We start from the raw sequence: 17490 nt of genomic DNA on the forward strand, positions 1-17490 counted from the left end.
AAACGATCGGACGATCGCACTGACGAAACGAAACGCGGCCCTTGGCCCTTAGCTACGCGGCAATATGCGAGGGTGCCGTGCGAGCGACAGATTCAATCGGTGGATTCCCGACAAATCGTTTGGTAGCCACCACCCCGAGGCGCGTGGAGATCGCGCGTCTCGACGATTCCTCATCGCGTCGTGCAACCGCCGCGCGTTCTTCGAGCGCTCGGCGTCCGACGTTTCGCACCGCGCGCTGCGGCGGCGGGAGAGTGGGGTGGGGGGAGGCTCCTTTTCAGGATTGCGATTTGGCTTTCGGTTGCCCGAGGAAGCTCGCAGCGCGCAGCGACTGAAACTCGACGCAGATCGATCGCTGAAGGCGGCGTCGCCTCGCAGTGCGTCCTGCGCGTACCCGTGGCGACACGTTCACGCGCGCCGCGGGCACAGGCATGGATGGGTGGGAGGGGGGGATTAATGGCACTGGCCGTGGCCGCTCCGCCGATTGCAGAGAAGCGAGAGGGTTATTCAACGCGGGCGATTTGCTTTGGCTTAAAATAATTTCGCTCGCGGGTCCGCCCGTTGAATCGATCCTCAAAAATGCCCCCCCCCAACCCACACTCAACTATTGCATAAGTTCCGTAAATTTGTCTCTCTTGTTGGCGATTGTTCATCTTAAATACCCGTTGACCAAAACCTCGCGTGTTCGCACGGGGCAAGCCGTAAGAGACTTTGCGTTGCGGGGGGGGGGGGGGGGGCGTCTACCCGCTACGGAGGAGGGAGTAGGGGTCACGGTCACGTAACGCCGAGTTTCCCATCATCTTTGGTGACTGGAGTTGTTATTACTGGTGGGAGGAGGGGGACAAAGTGAGGGGGGGGTGGGGGGACCGGGGAGGGTGATGATTTATCCGACGCACGGGCGTACAAACATCGTAACTTCAGCCGTAACATAAGCCGAACAAATAACGTCACTTGAAAGTTTACTTTAAACCCACCATCTTTGGAAATTGTCTTAAGATATTTTTAAATACGATAGCAAAGTATTCACCTTGTTTCACCTCTTTAAAAGCCGGAACAACGATAACACGCAGGGAGTAAACTCAAAAACAACCCCCCCACACACACACACCGCCTTATCGCTTTGTTTGGTTTAGGGTGGCATGTGCGGGCATCACCGGACAATAAAAACGCAAAACCGAACAAAAACGAAGCTTGCTTATTTTGTTTAAACCCCCCCCCCCCATATATGCCATGTCTCTACACACGTGTGTTTTTGCATGCAAATACAGCACAGTCACAGCCGTGATGGTGACACACGCCACGTCCTGCTCATGTGTGTGTGGTGTGGTGTGTGTGCACAGCAAAGGCCCTCGTCTGAGATCGTCGTCAACACACCACACACACACTGCCTGCGCGGAAATTGGCCGTGACGATTTTTCTCGCGACGTCTAAGGAGGGCATGCGTTTTGCGTGTTCGTTTTTTCTCTCCCCTCCCCCCGTTACTGACAACGAAATTGTAGCCCGAGGGAGACCTGCCTTGGACGTCTGTGGCAGCGTGTGTGCGAGCGTCGTGAGCAGCCTCAGCTTTACTAAGAGCTTTCTATTTACCCCAATCTGCAAAGTAAACATCGCGTCTCTCTTGATGGCCGAGGCCAAGAGATTTTTTGACGAAATAAAAAAATATCACCCGGTGGCAGTGTCCCCCTCGCTACTACGAGCAACAAAACCCCATCGCGTGAACTACCCTGACAAAACCAAAACGCGATAACAAAAATAACAACTGATTCTCTAACAGTCTACAAAAGTTATCGTTTTTTTGTGTGTTTCTTTTAAATACACCAGACTAAAAAATATACAAAATAAAAAAGAAGAGAGAACGTCTAACGTCTTAAAGGAATCACACTGTACACGGAAATCTACAAAACAATCATCGGTTGTGTTCATACGTGAGTGCGTGCGCGTGTGTGTGTGTGCGTTCACAAAATTATTTTAAATTAAATATCACATATATTATTATTATTCTTCTATGTTCTAGGAACGACAATATTTTTGCAATTCTGCTTTCTTTGGTACGGGGAGTATTTTTTTTTTAAAGTTTACTTAAATTAACACCGACTATAAATTAAGACAAATTACAACCAACTCGATACATATCACACAGCGAAAAAAAAGCATAAAAAGTCAACTTCGTGGGCCACCGCCACTCCAAAAAGAGAGAGAGACAAAGCCCCCCCTGACCACTCGACGAAGCTCTCTTTGACACATGAGCAACCATCGGAGCGACACCGTCAAACCTCCCACTGCACCATTGTCCGCGTGCGCGTGTGTGTGTCTCTCTCTCTCTCGTCTCTCTCTAGGTGAGCAATGTATTTATAAAGCATTGGGCAACACTAACAATTACCAAACTAGTTAATACGTCGTAGCACACAGTACAACTCTAAGAGAACGTCACACACTAGACATCTATCTATGAGGTATTTCCGATATCTCGCGGTAAAAAGAATTTTCGCCCGGCCTGTGTGGAGCTGAGATTTGGAGAGCGTCCACCTCGCAAGTCAGCGCTGTCATCAGCATCATCATCATCATCGTCACGGGGACCTTTTTTGGTGTATCCGTAGGAAGTGAAAGATTTAGAGATTTTTTTTCATTTCTTCTTCTTCTCCTTCTCAGCTAATTCCTTTGGTATATGAGCTTTCATTATTATTATTAATATCATAACAGTATTTATTTGTAAAAGTTTTTTTTTGTATTTTGTTTAAAACGTACGTCTTGGAAAATTGAGAAAGGAACAAAAACACCCCCAAGGTGTGATTATTTTTTTTTGGTATTTTTTTTCGTGTATTTTTTTAATATCATCATCATCATCTTTATTCGTAGCATTTGTTTAATTACGCTTAATATTTTTTTTCTCTTTTAACTCTTCTTGTGTCGTCACACAGCGGGGGTGGGGGTGTTGGTGTTGGGGGGGGGGACCTCCCCCCCCCTTCCCCCCCCCCCCCAAATGAGTGCTGCTGTGCGACCTGCCGAAACGTCAAACGGGAGAGAAAGAAGAGGGGGGTGGGGGGGGGTTTGTTGTGTCCAGTCCGAGCGGCTGAGGTATACGCCAATGTCGTCGTGGAAAACACAAACACACACGCGCGCGTGCCGTCATTGCGTCTTCTTCTTCTTGAGGAGGTTGTCAGCGGTTATTTACTTTGGTTCATACAAGGCACTCGTCCGTTCATCAGCTGGCTTAGAGCACTTCCTGCACAGCTACTGCGCCCTTGCCTACAGCAACGTATTGAGAGAGCGATCCCCTAGGTAATGTTTTTTTTTTAATTTGTGTGTGTGTGTGTGTGACGTCGCGTGAAAGGACACGCCGACGAAAAGAAAACATTTCGAAACGATAAAGCGACACTCCAGCAGTAGTCGTCGTAGGTCGTAAGTAGTCGTCGTAGTAGTAGCAGTAAAAGGGTCGTAATACCTGGGGAGTCATAATGCAATCGAACGACTTCAAAGCTGAGCCGACACACAGGCATGGCGAAGACGAAGTCTTTGGTTTTCTTTGGTATTAGTGTGATTAGAATCACGAATGAAAAAAAACAATTGAGGTAGCGTCTTTGGTTCAGACTATATAAATAGGTCGTTGCGCTTGGTTTACGAGCTCGGAAGAAGCTATATATATAAGGTTGCGATGCAATATACAACAGAATAACGGGGGAGGGGGATAGGGTGGAATTTTGGTTACAGGTGAAAGAATGAACGAATCGAGAAACACAAACGACAACAACGACAAACGTCCACATCGACAGGGAGAGAGGCAGCGATCGCCAACTTCGGCCGCCACCTCCTCACCCTCCTCCTCCTCATCCTCCTCCTCTTCGGTGAAAGGATTCGAGGAAGAGGTTGTTTTTGTTCTGTCCACACCGCTTTCCCCAGCAGGGGGCGACGGGTTTAGGGGGTGGGGGGGAACTAAGAAAGGAACACCAGACGATGTGGATGACGATGTGGATGACGATGACGACGACGATGATGATGACCTAATAATCAGACCGTGACTAATTGAACGATTTGCGGTCGCTTTGTCCGAGTGGAGTTTTGTTTTTCGTTTGTTTGTTCCTTGTTGTCGTTGATTAGAATTTGGAGGTCGGAATTGTCCGGGGAGCGATCCGCCGCCGCCCCCCCACCCCTCCCGCGTGGCAGCGAACGCGCCGCTGACCAGCGCCGGTCAGCTGAGTTGACTCCGTGTCGACTCGAGTCGGCTCGAGTCGACACGTGTCGCTCGCTCACGACGGGGGGCGGAAGGGGCCACGGGAATCGGTAGGCGAGAGTGAAAATGCAAAAAAAAAAACTTTTGGGCTTTTTTTTCGCGATTGCCCCCGAACCGGTTGTAAAATTTGGATTAAAAATTGTATTTTTGTCCTTTGGACGCCAAATTGTGGACATCGAATTGTCGCGACCTGACACGTTACTACCACGTGTTTCGTGTGCTAAGTATATATATACACGTACACTAATGGACAAGTGTATATCATTCGAAGGTATATATGCTAAAGGACGAACAAAAGAAAGAATGATTAAAATGTGAGTCTTTGGGGGAAAATATCATCACAAGTACCGTGCATTCAACTGGCTCGTATCTTTGGTTGACTGTGTATAATTTATTTCCTTTGGATTATAGACAGGGCTGACAAACATTGCGAATGCATGAACTTACCCGTGCGGTAAAGCAACTCAATTTCTGCCACGCACGTGCGTGCGTGCGTGTTGTTCGTGTTGTTCGTGTGCGTTTCGGTTCTTCTGGGTGTTTTTGTTACTTTATATTATTGTTGTTGTCAATTTAGGATCTTAATTGCGCAAAGATAACGTGGGGAGTTCCCAATCGGCTGTTTAGTTAAGCGGTGGGTGCTCACTGAGTGGTGTGGTGGTGCTGTGTGGAGGTGCTGTGTGGTGGTGCTGTGTGGAGGTGCTGTGTGGTGGTGGTGCTGTGTGGTGGTGCTGTGTGTGGTGGTGCTGTGTGGTGGTGCTGTGTGTGGTGGAGGTGCTGTGTGTGGAGGTGCTGTGTGGAGGTGCTGTGTGGAGGTGCTGTGTGGTGGTGCTGTGTGTGGTGGTGGTGCTGTGTGGAGGTGCTGTGTGGAGGTGCTGTGTGGTGGTGGTGCTGTATGGAGGTGCTGTGTGGAGGTGCTGTGTGGAGGTGCTGTGTGGAGGTGCTGTGTGGTGGTGCTGTGTGGTGGAGGTGCTGTGTGGTGGTGGTGCTGTATGGAGGTGCTGTGTGGAGGTGCTGTGTGGAGGTGCTGTGTGGTGGTGCTGTGTGGAGGTGGTGGTGCTGTGTGTGGTGGTGGTGCTGTGTGGAGGTGCTGTGTGTGGTGGTGGTGCTGTGTGGGGTGGTGGTGCTGTGTGGTGGTGCTGTGTGTGGTGGTGGTGCTGTGTGGGGTGGTGGTGCTGTGTGGGGTGGTGGTGCTGTGTGGTGGTGCTGTGTGTGGTGGTGGTGCTGTGTGGTGGTGGTGCTGTGTGGGGTGGTGGTGCTGTGTGGTGGTGCTGTGTGTGGTGGTGGTGCTGTGTGTGGTGGTGGTGCTGTGTGGGGTGGTGGTGCTGTGTGGTGGTGCTGTGTGTGGTGGTGGTGCTGTGTGGGGTGGTGGTGCTGTGTGGGGTGGTGGTGCTGTGTGGTGGTGCTGTGTGGAGGTGGTGGTGCTGTGTGTGGTGGTGGTGCTGTGTGTGGTGGTGGTGCTGTGTGGAGGTGCTGTGTGTGGTGGTGGTGCTGTGTGGGGTGGTGGTGCTGTGTGGTGGTGCTGTGTGGGGTGGTGGTGCTGTGTGGGGTGGTGGTGCTGTGTGGGGTGGTGGTGCTGTGTGGAGGTGCTGTGTGGAGGTGGTGGTGCTGTGTGTGGTGGTGGTGCTGTGTGGGGTGGTGGTGCTGTGTGGTGGTGCTGTGTGTGGTGGTGGTGCTGTGTGGGGTGGTGGTGCTGTGTGGTGGTGCTGTGTGTGGTGATGGTGCTGTTTGGGGTGGTGGTGCTGTGTGGTGGTGCTGTGTGGAGGTGGTGGTGCTGTGTGTGGTGGTGGTGCTGTGTGGGGTGGTGGTGCTGTGTGGAGGTGCTGTGTGTGGTGGTGGTGCTGTGCGTGGTGGTGGTGCTGTGTGGGGTGGTGGTGCTGTGTGGAGGTGCTGTGTGTGGTGGTGGTGCTGTGTGGGGTGGTGGTGCTGTGTGGTGGTGCTGTGTGGAGGTGGTGGTGCTGTGTGTGGTGGTGGTGCTGTGTGGGGTGGTGGTGCTGTGTGGAGGTGCTGTGTGTGGTGGTGGTGCTGTGTGTGGTGGTGGTGCTGTGTGGGGTGGTGGTGCTGTGTGGAGGTGCTGTGTGGGGTGGTGGTGCTGTGTGGTGGTGCTGTGTGGGGTGGTGGTGTTGTGTGGGGTGGTGGTGCTGTGTGGAGGTGCTGTGTGTGGTGGTGGTGCTGTGTGGGGTGGTGGTGCTGTGTGGAGGTGCTGTGTGGGGTGGTGGTGCTGTGTGGTGGTGCTGTGTGTGGTGGTGGTGGTGCTGTGTGGGGTGGTGGTGCTGTGTGGGGTGGTGGTGCTGTGTAGAGGTGCTGTGTGTGGTGGTGGTGCTGTGTGTGGTGGTGCTGTGTGGTGGAGGTGCTGTGTGGAGGTGCTGTGTGGTGGTGCTGTGTGGTGGAGGTGCTGTGTGTGTGGTGGTGTGTGTGGTGGTGTGTGGAGGTGCTGTGTGGGGTGGTGCTGTGTGGAGGTGCTGTGCGTGCGTGGCTCAAATTCCCACATTTGTGCAACGGCGCAGCAAGCATAAAAAAAACCCTAAAACGGTGATTCTGAATGTTGTTGTTGTTTGCAAAACGGGAACCGCAACTAAGTTCATGCATTCCGTGGATGTTTGCCTGCTCTTGTGTATAGGCTTCACCAAGCATACAGAATAACCACCTCATCAACGCCCGTCGTCGTTTTTTTTCTTTTTTCATTTTCCCTGCGACCGCCGGGGTTAAATCCCGGACGTCGCCCAGAATCTTCATCTCGCGCTCCACGCGGCCCCCTCGACGGGAACCCGCCGCGCCTCGTCGTAGAGTAGTCCACCACCACCACCGCCACCATCACCACCACGTCATTTCGATTCCCCGTCTTATTTCACGTGTAAAATTCGCCTTCCCGTATCTGAGAATTGGAAACGCGTTTTTTTTCCACAATAAGCAGGCTGTTCCGCCACTTTAAAGCGATTATCTTGCTTTAAGTGGCAGGTTAAAGCTTTTAAACCGTACTCCCGTTCAACATATTTCCACCTACAACATCAAAGCATCGAACGACGTCGAGACAGAGTTCATCTTTTTGTGTGTTTTGGGGGAGGAGGGGGTCTCCACGCCAAGTGCCGTTTGCTCGCCGCGCGCTTCCCACGTCCCTCCAGTTCCTAGAGGGGGTTTGCGCGCGAGGCCGTTTGCATCACCAAGCCTTTGTCTGTTTGTTTCTTCGTCGTCGTTTTCTTCCTCTTTCTCCTTCTTCGTGTGTATATATAAAAACAACAACAACAACAACAGAGTGTGGTGGGGGTGTGGGGTTGGGGTGGGGGGGTGAGTCTTTGGTTTCGCACGTAGATATTTGGAGCTCGAAAAATAAATAATAACAATAAAGCTGTAGAGTGAAGTAGTAGCAGAGGAAACTGCTTTGTGCCAGACGATCCAAACAGTTGCAGAGGGGGGGGGGGGCGCGGAAAGAAAGAGGAGGCCGTCAGACTTTGGCTCGCAATCTTCGTCGTGTGCGGCGGGCCGAGGGTTAAGGCCCAGAGACCGCTCGGCAGAGAGAGAGAGAGGCATGGGGGGCGGGGGGGCCCAGCGAGCTCCTCCACGCCGCCACCGACGAGTCGCCCCTCGCACACCTCCTCCTCCTCCTCCGCCCGCGCCCTCGTGCGCGTCTCCCGCTCACAACTCCACGCGGCCTCCTCTGTTTTCCCACCAGCACCACCAGCACCACCACCAGCACCACCACCAGCACCACCAGCAGAAGCAGCAGCAGCAGCGGCGGCGGCGGCACCTCCACCGCCCACCCAGGCCGACCCCGGCAACCCGCTCCCCCTCCCTGGCTCCAAACCAGCGACGACCGCCGTTGTGTAAAACTCCTCCGGGCACCGGCCTCCGTGCCACAGCGCCGCCAACGGAGACCCGGCGGCGTTGCTCCGTCCCCTCCCTCCGCCTCCCCCACCCCCCCCATCTCCCCCAACTCAGGCTTTGGTGCAGGTGCCGTGGACCGAGCCGGCGCCCGAGGAGGCTCCCGAATTGGCGCCGGGACCCCCCTCGTCCGACCACTTGTCGAGGCTGCGGCGGCGCGCGTTCATGAAGAAGTTGCTCACCGTGCTGAGCTCCAGGCCCAGCTGCTGCGCGATGGTGATCTGCATCTCCTTGGACGGACGCTTATTCTCCTTGAAGATGGCGAACAGAGTCCGGCGCTGCACGTCCGTGAACACCAGGCGCTGCTTCTTTGGTTGGCTGCCCTTGTCGCGTCCCTGCTCCTGCTCCTTCCGCTTGCACGCTGCGGACAGAGGGAGGGAGGCCGGGCGTCAGGGCGGCGACGGTGGACTGTGGCTCGCGCACGTGCCCACGCACGTGCCCACGCACGTACCCAAGCACGCGCCCACGCACGTACCCACGCACGTACCCACGCACGTACCCACGCACGTACCCACGCATGCGCAGGAGATGCACCTGCACCCTCGCTCACTCGCTCGCGAGTACACACGTGCTCACACTCACATGTAAAGGTTTGCTCGTTCTCACGCTCGTTCTCACACTCACTCTCTATTACACTCACTCACTCTCTATCACACACACTCACTCACTATCACATTCACTCATTATCTATCACACACGCTCACTATCACTCTCACTCACTCTCCATCACACTCACTCACTAGCTCATGTGGGACAGGAAGGCAAGCGCGTTTCTCGCTGCTCATTAGCGGAAATTCACCAAATCTGCCACGGTGAGTGCAGCAGTTTGACAGGACTCGACTCCAAGTCAAGAAGGGCGTGAGTTTGAATCCCCATTAGCGTCGCACTCAGCCTATCATCCCTCCAATATTGGGAGAAAAAAGTTCAACTCTGTAGGAGGTTTAACAATAAGTGTCCTCTGAATATCCTCCTCCGCGGCATATGAACGTGGAATTTCCACCACTGGCTTAAGAAGATCACAAACAGGGATGAGCTCCATCCCACGTTCTTTGAGCTGACGTTAGCGAGTGTGGGATTCAAGATTAAGTTCATTTAGATTTTTTACACGGATGATGGTTCCGTGAAGCCAGTTTTTGCCCGGCTATTTTACACGGCAAATCCGTGGCGCTGCATGAGCAACAACAACAACAACAGCAACAACAACAGCAACAACAACAACAACAATGTCAATATCGCAAAGCAAGACGTACAGGGCCCCTACGGAATGTCACAACCCTCACTGGGGTAGAAGACGCGAGCATGCAAAGTGGACTTGTAGAGCGTCAACATGACACCACACATCAGCAACATTGCACACGGAGACAGCGGGCGTCGTGGTGTCATGGAGAGACAGAGATAGAGAGACAGAGACGCCAGCAAGCGGTAGGCGGAAGAGGAGGAGAGGAAGACGATGCTGAGACGGAACTTGGACAGGGAGACGGAGCCGACAGCACGGATCGCTGGGCTGGTCAGGGAGCTGCAGGCGAAGGGGGCAGCGGGGGGGGGGAGGACGATCGACGAAAGGTTTCGATGACCTCAAGAGGGCGACCCTGAGCCTTGCTGACCCCACGTGACCTACTGGACATCTGTGAGAACGAGAGCTTTGCAGCTCATCGGATTTCTTCTGCAGTGTCAATAAATGTGTTGATTCCGAGATACGGCGTGGCCTGCAAGGGGTGGGGGGGGGGCACCAGGAGGCCGCTAGCAGCCCGCTAGGGCCTCACAACGAAGGACACTGGGGGCCCAGGAGATGAGTTGTTGACACTCGCCGCTTAGTAAGAAATATAAATAGAGAGAGGAGAGGGGGCTATCTTCTGGGAGGTGGTTCTTAGTATCTGGTGGCGTGCGTTCTCTCTCCTCTGGTGTGAGGGTCACGTCTCACTCTCACTCCACACCCCTCACCCCTCACTCCTCACCCCTCACTCCTCACGCTTCGCTTTGAAACACAGAGGGGGTTGGGGTTGGGGGGAAAGCATCTGACGATGGGGAGAACACGGTGCACGGTGAACATGTCTGCCTGCAAGTCATACAACAGAGTTAGACACGCATAGTGAGACACGCAGAGTTAGACACACAGAGTTAGACACACAGAGTTAGACACACAGAGTTAGACACACAGAGGTAGATACACAGAGGTAGATACACAGAGTTAGACACGCAGAGTTAGACACGCAGAGTTAGACACACAGAAGTAGACACACAGAGTTAGACACACAGAGATAGATACAGAGTTAGACACACATAGTTAGACACCCAGAGTTAGACACGCAGAGTTAGACACACAGAGGTAGACACACAGAGTTAGACACGCAGAGTTAGACACGCAGAGTTAGACACGCAGAGTTAGACACACAGAGGTAGACACACAGAGTTAGACACGCAGAGTTAGACACACATAGTTAGACACCCAGCGTTAGACACGCAGAGTTAGACACACAGAGGTAGACACACAGAGTTAGACACACATAGTTAGACACCCAGAGTTAGACACGCAGAGTTAGACACACAGAGGTAGACACACAGAGTTAGACACGCAGAGTTAGACACACAGAGATAGATACAGAGTTAGACACGCAGAGGTAGACACACAGAGGTAGACACACAGAGGCAGACGACACACAGAGGTGGACACACAGAGTTAGACACCCAGAGTTAGACACAGAGTTAGACACGCAGAGGTAGACACACAGAGGTAGACACACAGAGGCAGACGACACACAGAGGTGGACACACAGAGTTAGACACACAGAGTTAGACACGCAGAGTTAGACACACAGAGGTAGACACACAGAGGCAGACGACACACAGAGGTGGACACACAGAGTTAGACACACAGAGTTAGACACCCAGAGTTAGACACGCAGAGTTAGACACACAGAGGTAGACACACAGAGGTAGACACACAGAGGCAGACGACACACAGAGGTGGACACACAGAGTTAGACACACAGAGTTAGACACGCAGAGGTAGACACACAGAGGTAGACACACAGAGGCAGACGACACACAGAGGCAGACGACACACAGAGGTGGACACACAGAGTTAGACACACAGAGTTAGACACGCAGAGGTAGACACACAGAGGTAGACACACAGAGGCAGACGACACACAGAGGTGGACACACAGAGTTAGACACACAGAGTTAGACACGCAGAGGTAGACACACAGAGGTAGACACACAGAGGCAGACGACACACAGAGGTGGACACACAGAGTTAGACACACAGAGTTAGACACGCAGAGGTAGACACACAGAGGTAGACACACAGAGGCAGACGACACACAGAGGCAGACGACACACAGAGGTGGACACACAGAGTTAGACACACAGAGTTAGACACGCAGAGGTAGACACACAGAGGTAGACACACAGAGGCAGACGACACACAGAGGTGGACACACAGAGGTGGACACACAGAGGTAGACACACAGAGGCAGACGACACACAGAGGCAGACGACACACAGAGGTGGACACACAGAGTTAGACACACAGAGGTGGACACACAGAGGTGGACACACAGAGGTAGACACACAGAGGCAGACGACACACAGAGGTGGACACACAGAGGTGGACACACAGAGGTAGACACACAGAGGCAGACGACACACAGAGGTGGACACACAGAGGTGGACATGCGGGAGGAGAGCAGCCAAGAGAGTGGTTTGCAAGCCCAGAAAGTCAGAGGCAAGTGGAAGCGAAACGGTGACATTGTGCGCGAAAGTTTGCAGCTGTCGGATGACAAGCCCGTGGGTGAATCTACGTCCCCCTGGTCTGTAGACCTTACTTTGTGCGCTGATGACTGGCGATGGATACTGGGCCATTCCAGCAGTGCTCTCTATAAAGTCTAACGCACACACACGCACAGGGACAAACACACGCGCACACATCCCACGTTTTAGCCTCGCACACCGAGCGCTGGGTAACGGCGGCATGACACAACAGCGACGTCATCGCGACGACCCCGCGCGGCCCGCGACACGGCTCCGTCTCCCCACTGCCAAAGCTTCGCGCACACCGCATCAAAGAGAACATTTCAAGGCCGAGCAAACCTAGGGGTTGAACGACCCACGCGCGCGCTCCTCTCGTCGGTGTCATTCGAAGCACGTTTCAGGTTTGGGCAAAGTTTTCGGGCCGCCACCGAATGTCGGGTCCACGTCTCGCAGTGGGGGGGGGGGGGGTGCCGCTTGCGCGCCGATGAGGACGTCGGTCACGCGGCCGCTCGTCCGTCGTTCCGTTCGCGGGTCCTGTTGTCCAAAAGGGTCACAGCCAGGGACGGGCGGTCAGGGGAGGCAGGGGAGGCAGAGCCTCACCTGTAGTACTCCAATGAAAATAGCTGTTACGAAAAGTCTAAAAAAAATCAAGTAAAATAAATATTAAGATTGTCCCACTGATCTGTGTTATAAATGTCATTTCTGTACGATTCCGATCATTTTTAATAGTCAAAATCGCCAAAATTTGCGGAGCTCCGCTGCAAATACAGGGAGAGACGAGAGGTGAGGCAGCGACGGGCTCAGCCTCCCCTCTGATTGCGCAACCCCTCAGTAACTGGATGGAGCGCGGGCAATAAGCGCGTGCCTGTTACTCTCTCAGTATGTCACCAATGTAATGTTTGTAGACCCCTTCATTACATGTCCTCGCCTTTCATATTCCAGGTAACTTATTTCACGTATGTGTATAAAGATATTTAGGCTCGCTGGTCTCGTCATGAAACTGCAATAAGAAAGCACCAGGGGAGGCAGCTGTCACATCTGCCTCCCCTTAGTGAGGACACGCCCCCCTCCTCAGTGTGTGAATCTGGCTGTGACACTAACCAGTGCCTCCCCAGCCATTGACCTCACCGCACGTCACTGGTCACAACCCCCCCACCCACGCACCCACCACTCTCTTGGCATGCCCAGTAGCCAAGAGAGAGGGAGAGAGATGGGCCAGTGGACTCTGTACTCCAGCACGCGCCCGTGTGTTGAACTTCTTTCGCACCGCACGTAGCCAACCGTGCTAGTCGGAGGTGCGGCCACGCGCGTGGTCGGCTTTGCCTCCTGCCTCCACCGCCGTCATCAGCCACTGCCACTCCACTGCTGGATGAACGCCTCCTCGAGCCAACTGCCGCCTCGCGCTCCCTTGCGAAGTTAACAACCCGGCTGGCACCTGCACACAGGGTAGCCACCGTCTCCACACGCCAGGTGGTGGCTAGGATCGCGAGACCCTGAGCGACTGCATGGGGAGGGAGGACTTCATCCAGCAGTGGATTGGTCACAGCTGGCGCTGAAGGTGAAAATGCAACGGCATCTCAAGAATCGCCTCCAGCGAGTCGAGCTCGTCAACGGACCTGTGAGGCACGGCGGCCACGAGAGGGCATGCGAGAGGACTCGGTGCGGGAACTTCTTGTGAGCGTGCGGCTGTTGACGGAGCTTGCGGGACCACCAACTTACAATTTCACCGTCTGGCGGTCAAGGCGAGATAGCCGCGCCAGGAGCAACAGAGGGTATCGTCATCATCATCATCGCTGTGACGTCTCCTTCGTTTGTTTGGTTCGGGGCATTGCGACGTGAGACGTTGCATGTGGTCTGTTCTGGATGAGCCACAGTTGCACACCACTGTATTGTAATTGCGAATAATTGCAAGATATTTTATTAATAAGTTGTATTTCTTTAGCTTGTAAACTATGCAACCCTCCTCGATGGCAGGGCCAAAGTGCCATGCGGATCGTCGACGGGCCAGTTGCTGGTTCCATTTCGTTCACGGGAACCCCGCGGCGAGGGTCCAGGAGGAGGGAATCTCGACGTTAAAGATCCCCGTGCCGACACCGGCAAGAGCCGTAGGGGCCATTGCGTGCCCCGTGTCACGGCTCCAATGTTTTTGTTGTTGTACCAAAGTTTGAAACCCCCCCCACCAACCCTCTCCTCCACTCCCCCCCCAAAAAAAAAAAAACCTCTCCGCAAATTACTCATCGTACGTATGTTTAACTTCTTTCGCACCGTACGTAGCTAACCGCGCTAATCGGAGATGGGGGGCGATGACAAACCACACACACACAAAACAACGTCCAGCGAACACTTAGCAGTGCCCTCCCGAAGGAAAGCCACGGAACTCACAGAGCGAGGCTCTTGCCGGGTAAACCATCGGAATGCCAAAAACGAAACATCGCCGCTCTCTCTATCCGAGAGTCTTACGAGTCGAGACCAGCACCGTCCAACATCGAACCGCACAGTACAACTACACCAGCAGCAGCAGCGGGGCCGGGTTCAACTGAGCTTAAGTCGAGAGCGCTAATCTATGCAATGGGGTTGTTGTTGCTGTTGCTGCTGCTGTTTTGTGTGTTTGCAGTCATCGTCGACCGTGCCGAGGCCATCAGCACTCAGCACAGCCGAGAGCCCAGTTTAATCCCGGGTGGGAGCACGGGGATTTAAATGCGGGATTTCAGCCGTGATGGCTCAGTGCTCCGACATTGACACCGCGGGAGACCTCCCAAACCCACCCCCCCCCCGTCTCAGCCACTCAGCAACCCTCAAAGCCCCCTCCAAATTGAAAGCCAAAGCCCTGGGATTGCATGCATGGGTGATGCGGCTCCTGGGGCTCCCCAACGTTCCGAGCGTCCGCGTCGAATCATCGATCGGCAAAGCAATCGTCAGGGCTCGTGACCTGGGAGGGCTCGTGACCTGGGAGGGCTCGTGACCTGGGAGGGCTCGTGACCACCTGGGAGGGCTCGTGACCTGCGAGGGCTCGTGACCACCTGGGAGGGCCTTGCGACCTGCTGCGGCTCCGGGCCAACCGCAGGCGGCGGCTCTTGGAGGACCGCGGCGCGGCTCCTGGAATTCGATATCAACAAAATAAAATGGCTCTTATTGTTGCTTTTGTATGCCGACCCCTGACCACGGAAGTCCAGTTTACCATGGGATTTCAGTTTACCATGGGATTTCAATTTACCATGGGAGTCCAGTTAACCATGGGAGTCCAGTTTGCTATGGAATTTCAGTTAGCCATGGGAGTCCAGTTTATCATGGAAGTCCAGTTTACCATGGGAGTCCAGTTTACCATGGGATTTCAGTTTACCATGGGATTTCAATTTACCATGGGAGTCCAGTTAACCATGGGAGTCCAGTTTGCTATGGAATTTCAGTTAGCCATGGGAGTCCAGTTTATCATGGAAGTCCAGTTTACCATGGGAGTCCAGTTTACCACGGAAGTCCAGTTTACCATGGGAGTCCAGTTTACCATGGGAGTCCAATTTGCTATGGAATTTCAGTTAGCCATGGGAGTCCAGTTAACCATGGGAGTTCAGTTTGCCATGGAAATTTCAGTTTACCATGGAAGTCCAGTGAACCATGTGGCAGGGGGGTGGGCATCCTGCGACTCTGGGGCTGCATGCGGCTCATGAAGGACTGCTTCGAGACTTTCATTGATGAAGCAGGACCATCAGCGGTCTCGTGCATTGCGGCTTTTGAAAAAGAACGTTTTGTTTTAAACGAATTCGACTTTTTTCTCTCTCTCTTGTTGTTGTTGTTTTGGTTTCCCACCCCCTTTGCTCGTGACGATACCGCGTGCTCTGGATGAGAAGACGTGCCGGAAAGTAAGACGCACACCGACCGCACCCCTTTATGGCAATAAAACAGGTGTTAAAATGTTTAAGCACCAAATATAACCCCTTTGCAAGTAATCGAGTCTCTGCATGAGCCACACGGCGTACTTGCGGTGAACATGAAGACAAACACGTAGCTCTGATAATAATGTTACACGCGTTGTCTTGAATACTAATGTAACTACAGCAAGTCCCCGACTTACGATATTTCGATCTTACGATGGCGATATGACAAAATTGTAAAATATTCTACATTTCGCACGGCAGGCAAACGCAGCAGCGTACGAGGTACGATACTGTGCGTTGGGACGCTGCCGGGATGTACTGTACGCATATAGTTCATACAGTACGGCACTGTAAATTGCTCTGTTTTGCTAATTTATCACCATTCTTTAAGACTTCTGGGTAGGCGAGGCCGTTTTTCGACTTACGATATTTTCGACTTACGATGGGGTCGTCGTAACGCATCTCCATCGTAACTCGGGGACTACCTGTATAATGTCATTATGCATTGTATTGTAAACTGATTGGCCTACTCGAGCGACAGCAGCGGCCTTCTTCACGGCCAGTCTCACCACCAGTGTCAGACCAGAGAACGACGCCAAAAGGCGAACAGCGCAACCCCAGTGCACGCATCGGAGCGTTTATAGCTCGGGTCGATACTGGCAAAATATGTCCCAGAACGACAACCGCCGCCGTTCGCCACGAAGTGACGGTGGCGTCACCGCGGCGCGTGTGCCAGGCTAGGTGCACCTTTTGCGGCCACGTGTGAAAAGTGTCGGAGGCTCGCCGGAGAGGTCAGCGCATGAGACGCACCGCCAACGACCGGCGACCGATTTTTTTTTCAATTTGCACGTTTCAAAGAGATGGCACGTGCGCATTGTGGGGGCGTGTAAAGAATAGGCGGGGGGGGGGGTCCAATGTGGATATTGTCTACAAATCGAGGGGGTTGGCACCAGACCAGAAGCGTTGATGTCATGTGGAGCAAAAAGATTTGACTTTGCGCTATTTGCGGAAGCGAAACGTTACCGCCCTAATTAGATTAAAATGAAACGTGGGACGTGAATGAAAGCGATTTCTTGAAAAAAGTAAATAAAAATGTAAACCGTGTTTACATTTTTGTTGTTCTTTGTCACTACTGTAGGTGGTTGTCAAGGGGACCCCCTGCATGCCCCCCACGCTCGCTACGCTGCTGACCGTCACTAATGCTCACCCCTGCAGAGTCTCCCTCGGGGAACCACGTGTGTATGGTGTGTGTGGGGCATGTGTGTGGTGTGTGTGTGTGTGTGGTGTGTGTGGTGTGTGTGTGTGTGGTGTGTGTGTGGAGCGTGTGGGGCCCAAGTGTGTGTGGTGTGTGTGGTGCATGTGTGTGGTGTGTGTGTGGTGTGTGTGTGGTGTGTGTGTGTGGTGTGTGTGTGTGGTGTGTGTGTGGTGCGTGTGTGTGTGGTGTGTGTGTGGTGTGTGTGGTGTCTGTGGTGTGTGTGTGGTGTGTGTGGGTGGAGTGTGTGTGTGGTGTGTGTAGTGCGTGTGTGTAGTGGGGGCTCCGCGTGCGTGCTCTCTGCGGCGCGCGCTCTGCGCTGCAGTGACGGACATCGGGCAGCAGAGGGGACACGCGGCGCGTGGAACCAGCGCCATCCTCATCCTCCTCGCTCTGCGCACCCACTCCCCCCCCCATACATATGGATTTGCCGCAGTGACCGTATCTCTCTCTCCGGTGTCTCTCCAATGTCCCCCCCACCCGCCCGCCGCCTCCCCGAGCCAGACGAGAGA

At 53.6% G+C, this 17490-nt stretch overlaps 1 protein-coding gene across 9 annotated transcripts in view; it reads right to left on the bottom strand.

The window, feature by feature from the left end:
• Positions 1-8151: 8151 nt before the first annotated feature.
• The window catches only part of LOC144935566 (hepatocyte nuclear factor 6-like), a 55147-nt gene continuing 45808 nt past the window's right edge, over positions 8152-17490 (bottom strand). For 2 of the 9 annotated variants that reach the window (XM_078862352.1, XM_078862349.1), the window contains exons 2-3: positions 11929-11979; positions 8152-8462 (exon numbers count right to left, since the gene is read on the bottom strand). In XM_078862352.1, the coding sequence (XP_078718478.1) occupies positions 8155-8462; positions 11929-11979 (359 nt within the window). In that variant the 3' untranslated portion in view covers positions 8152-8154. Of the gene's footprint in view, positions 8463-11928; positions 11989-12193; positions 12389-17490 lie in introns of those variants that run through there. The other 7 variants (XM_078862351.1, XM_078862348.1, XR_013637330.1 and 4 more) reach the window with 4 other exon arrangements.

The sequence above is a fragment of the Lampetra fluviatilis genome, chromosome 13 (assembly GCF_964198595.1).
Source record: "Lampetra fluviatilis chromosome 13, kcLamFluv1.1, whole genome shotgun sequence".
NCBI classification, from domain to species: Eukaryota; Metazoa; Chordata; class Hyperoartia; order Petromyzontiformes; family Petromyzontidae; genus Lampetra; species Lampetra fluviatilis.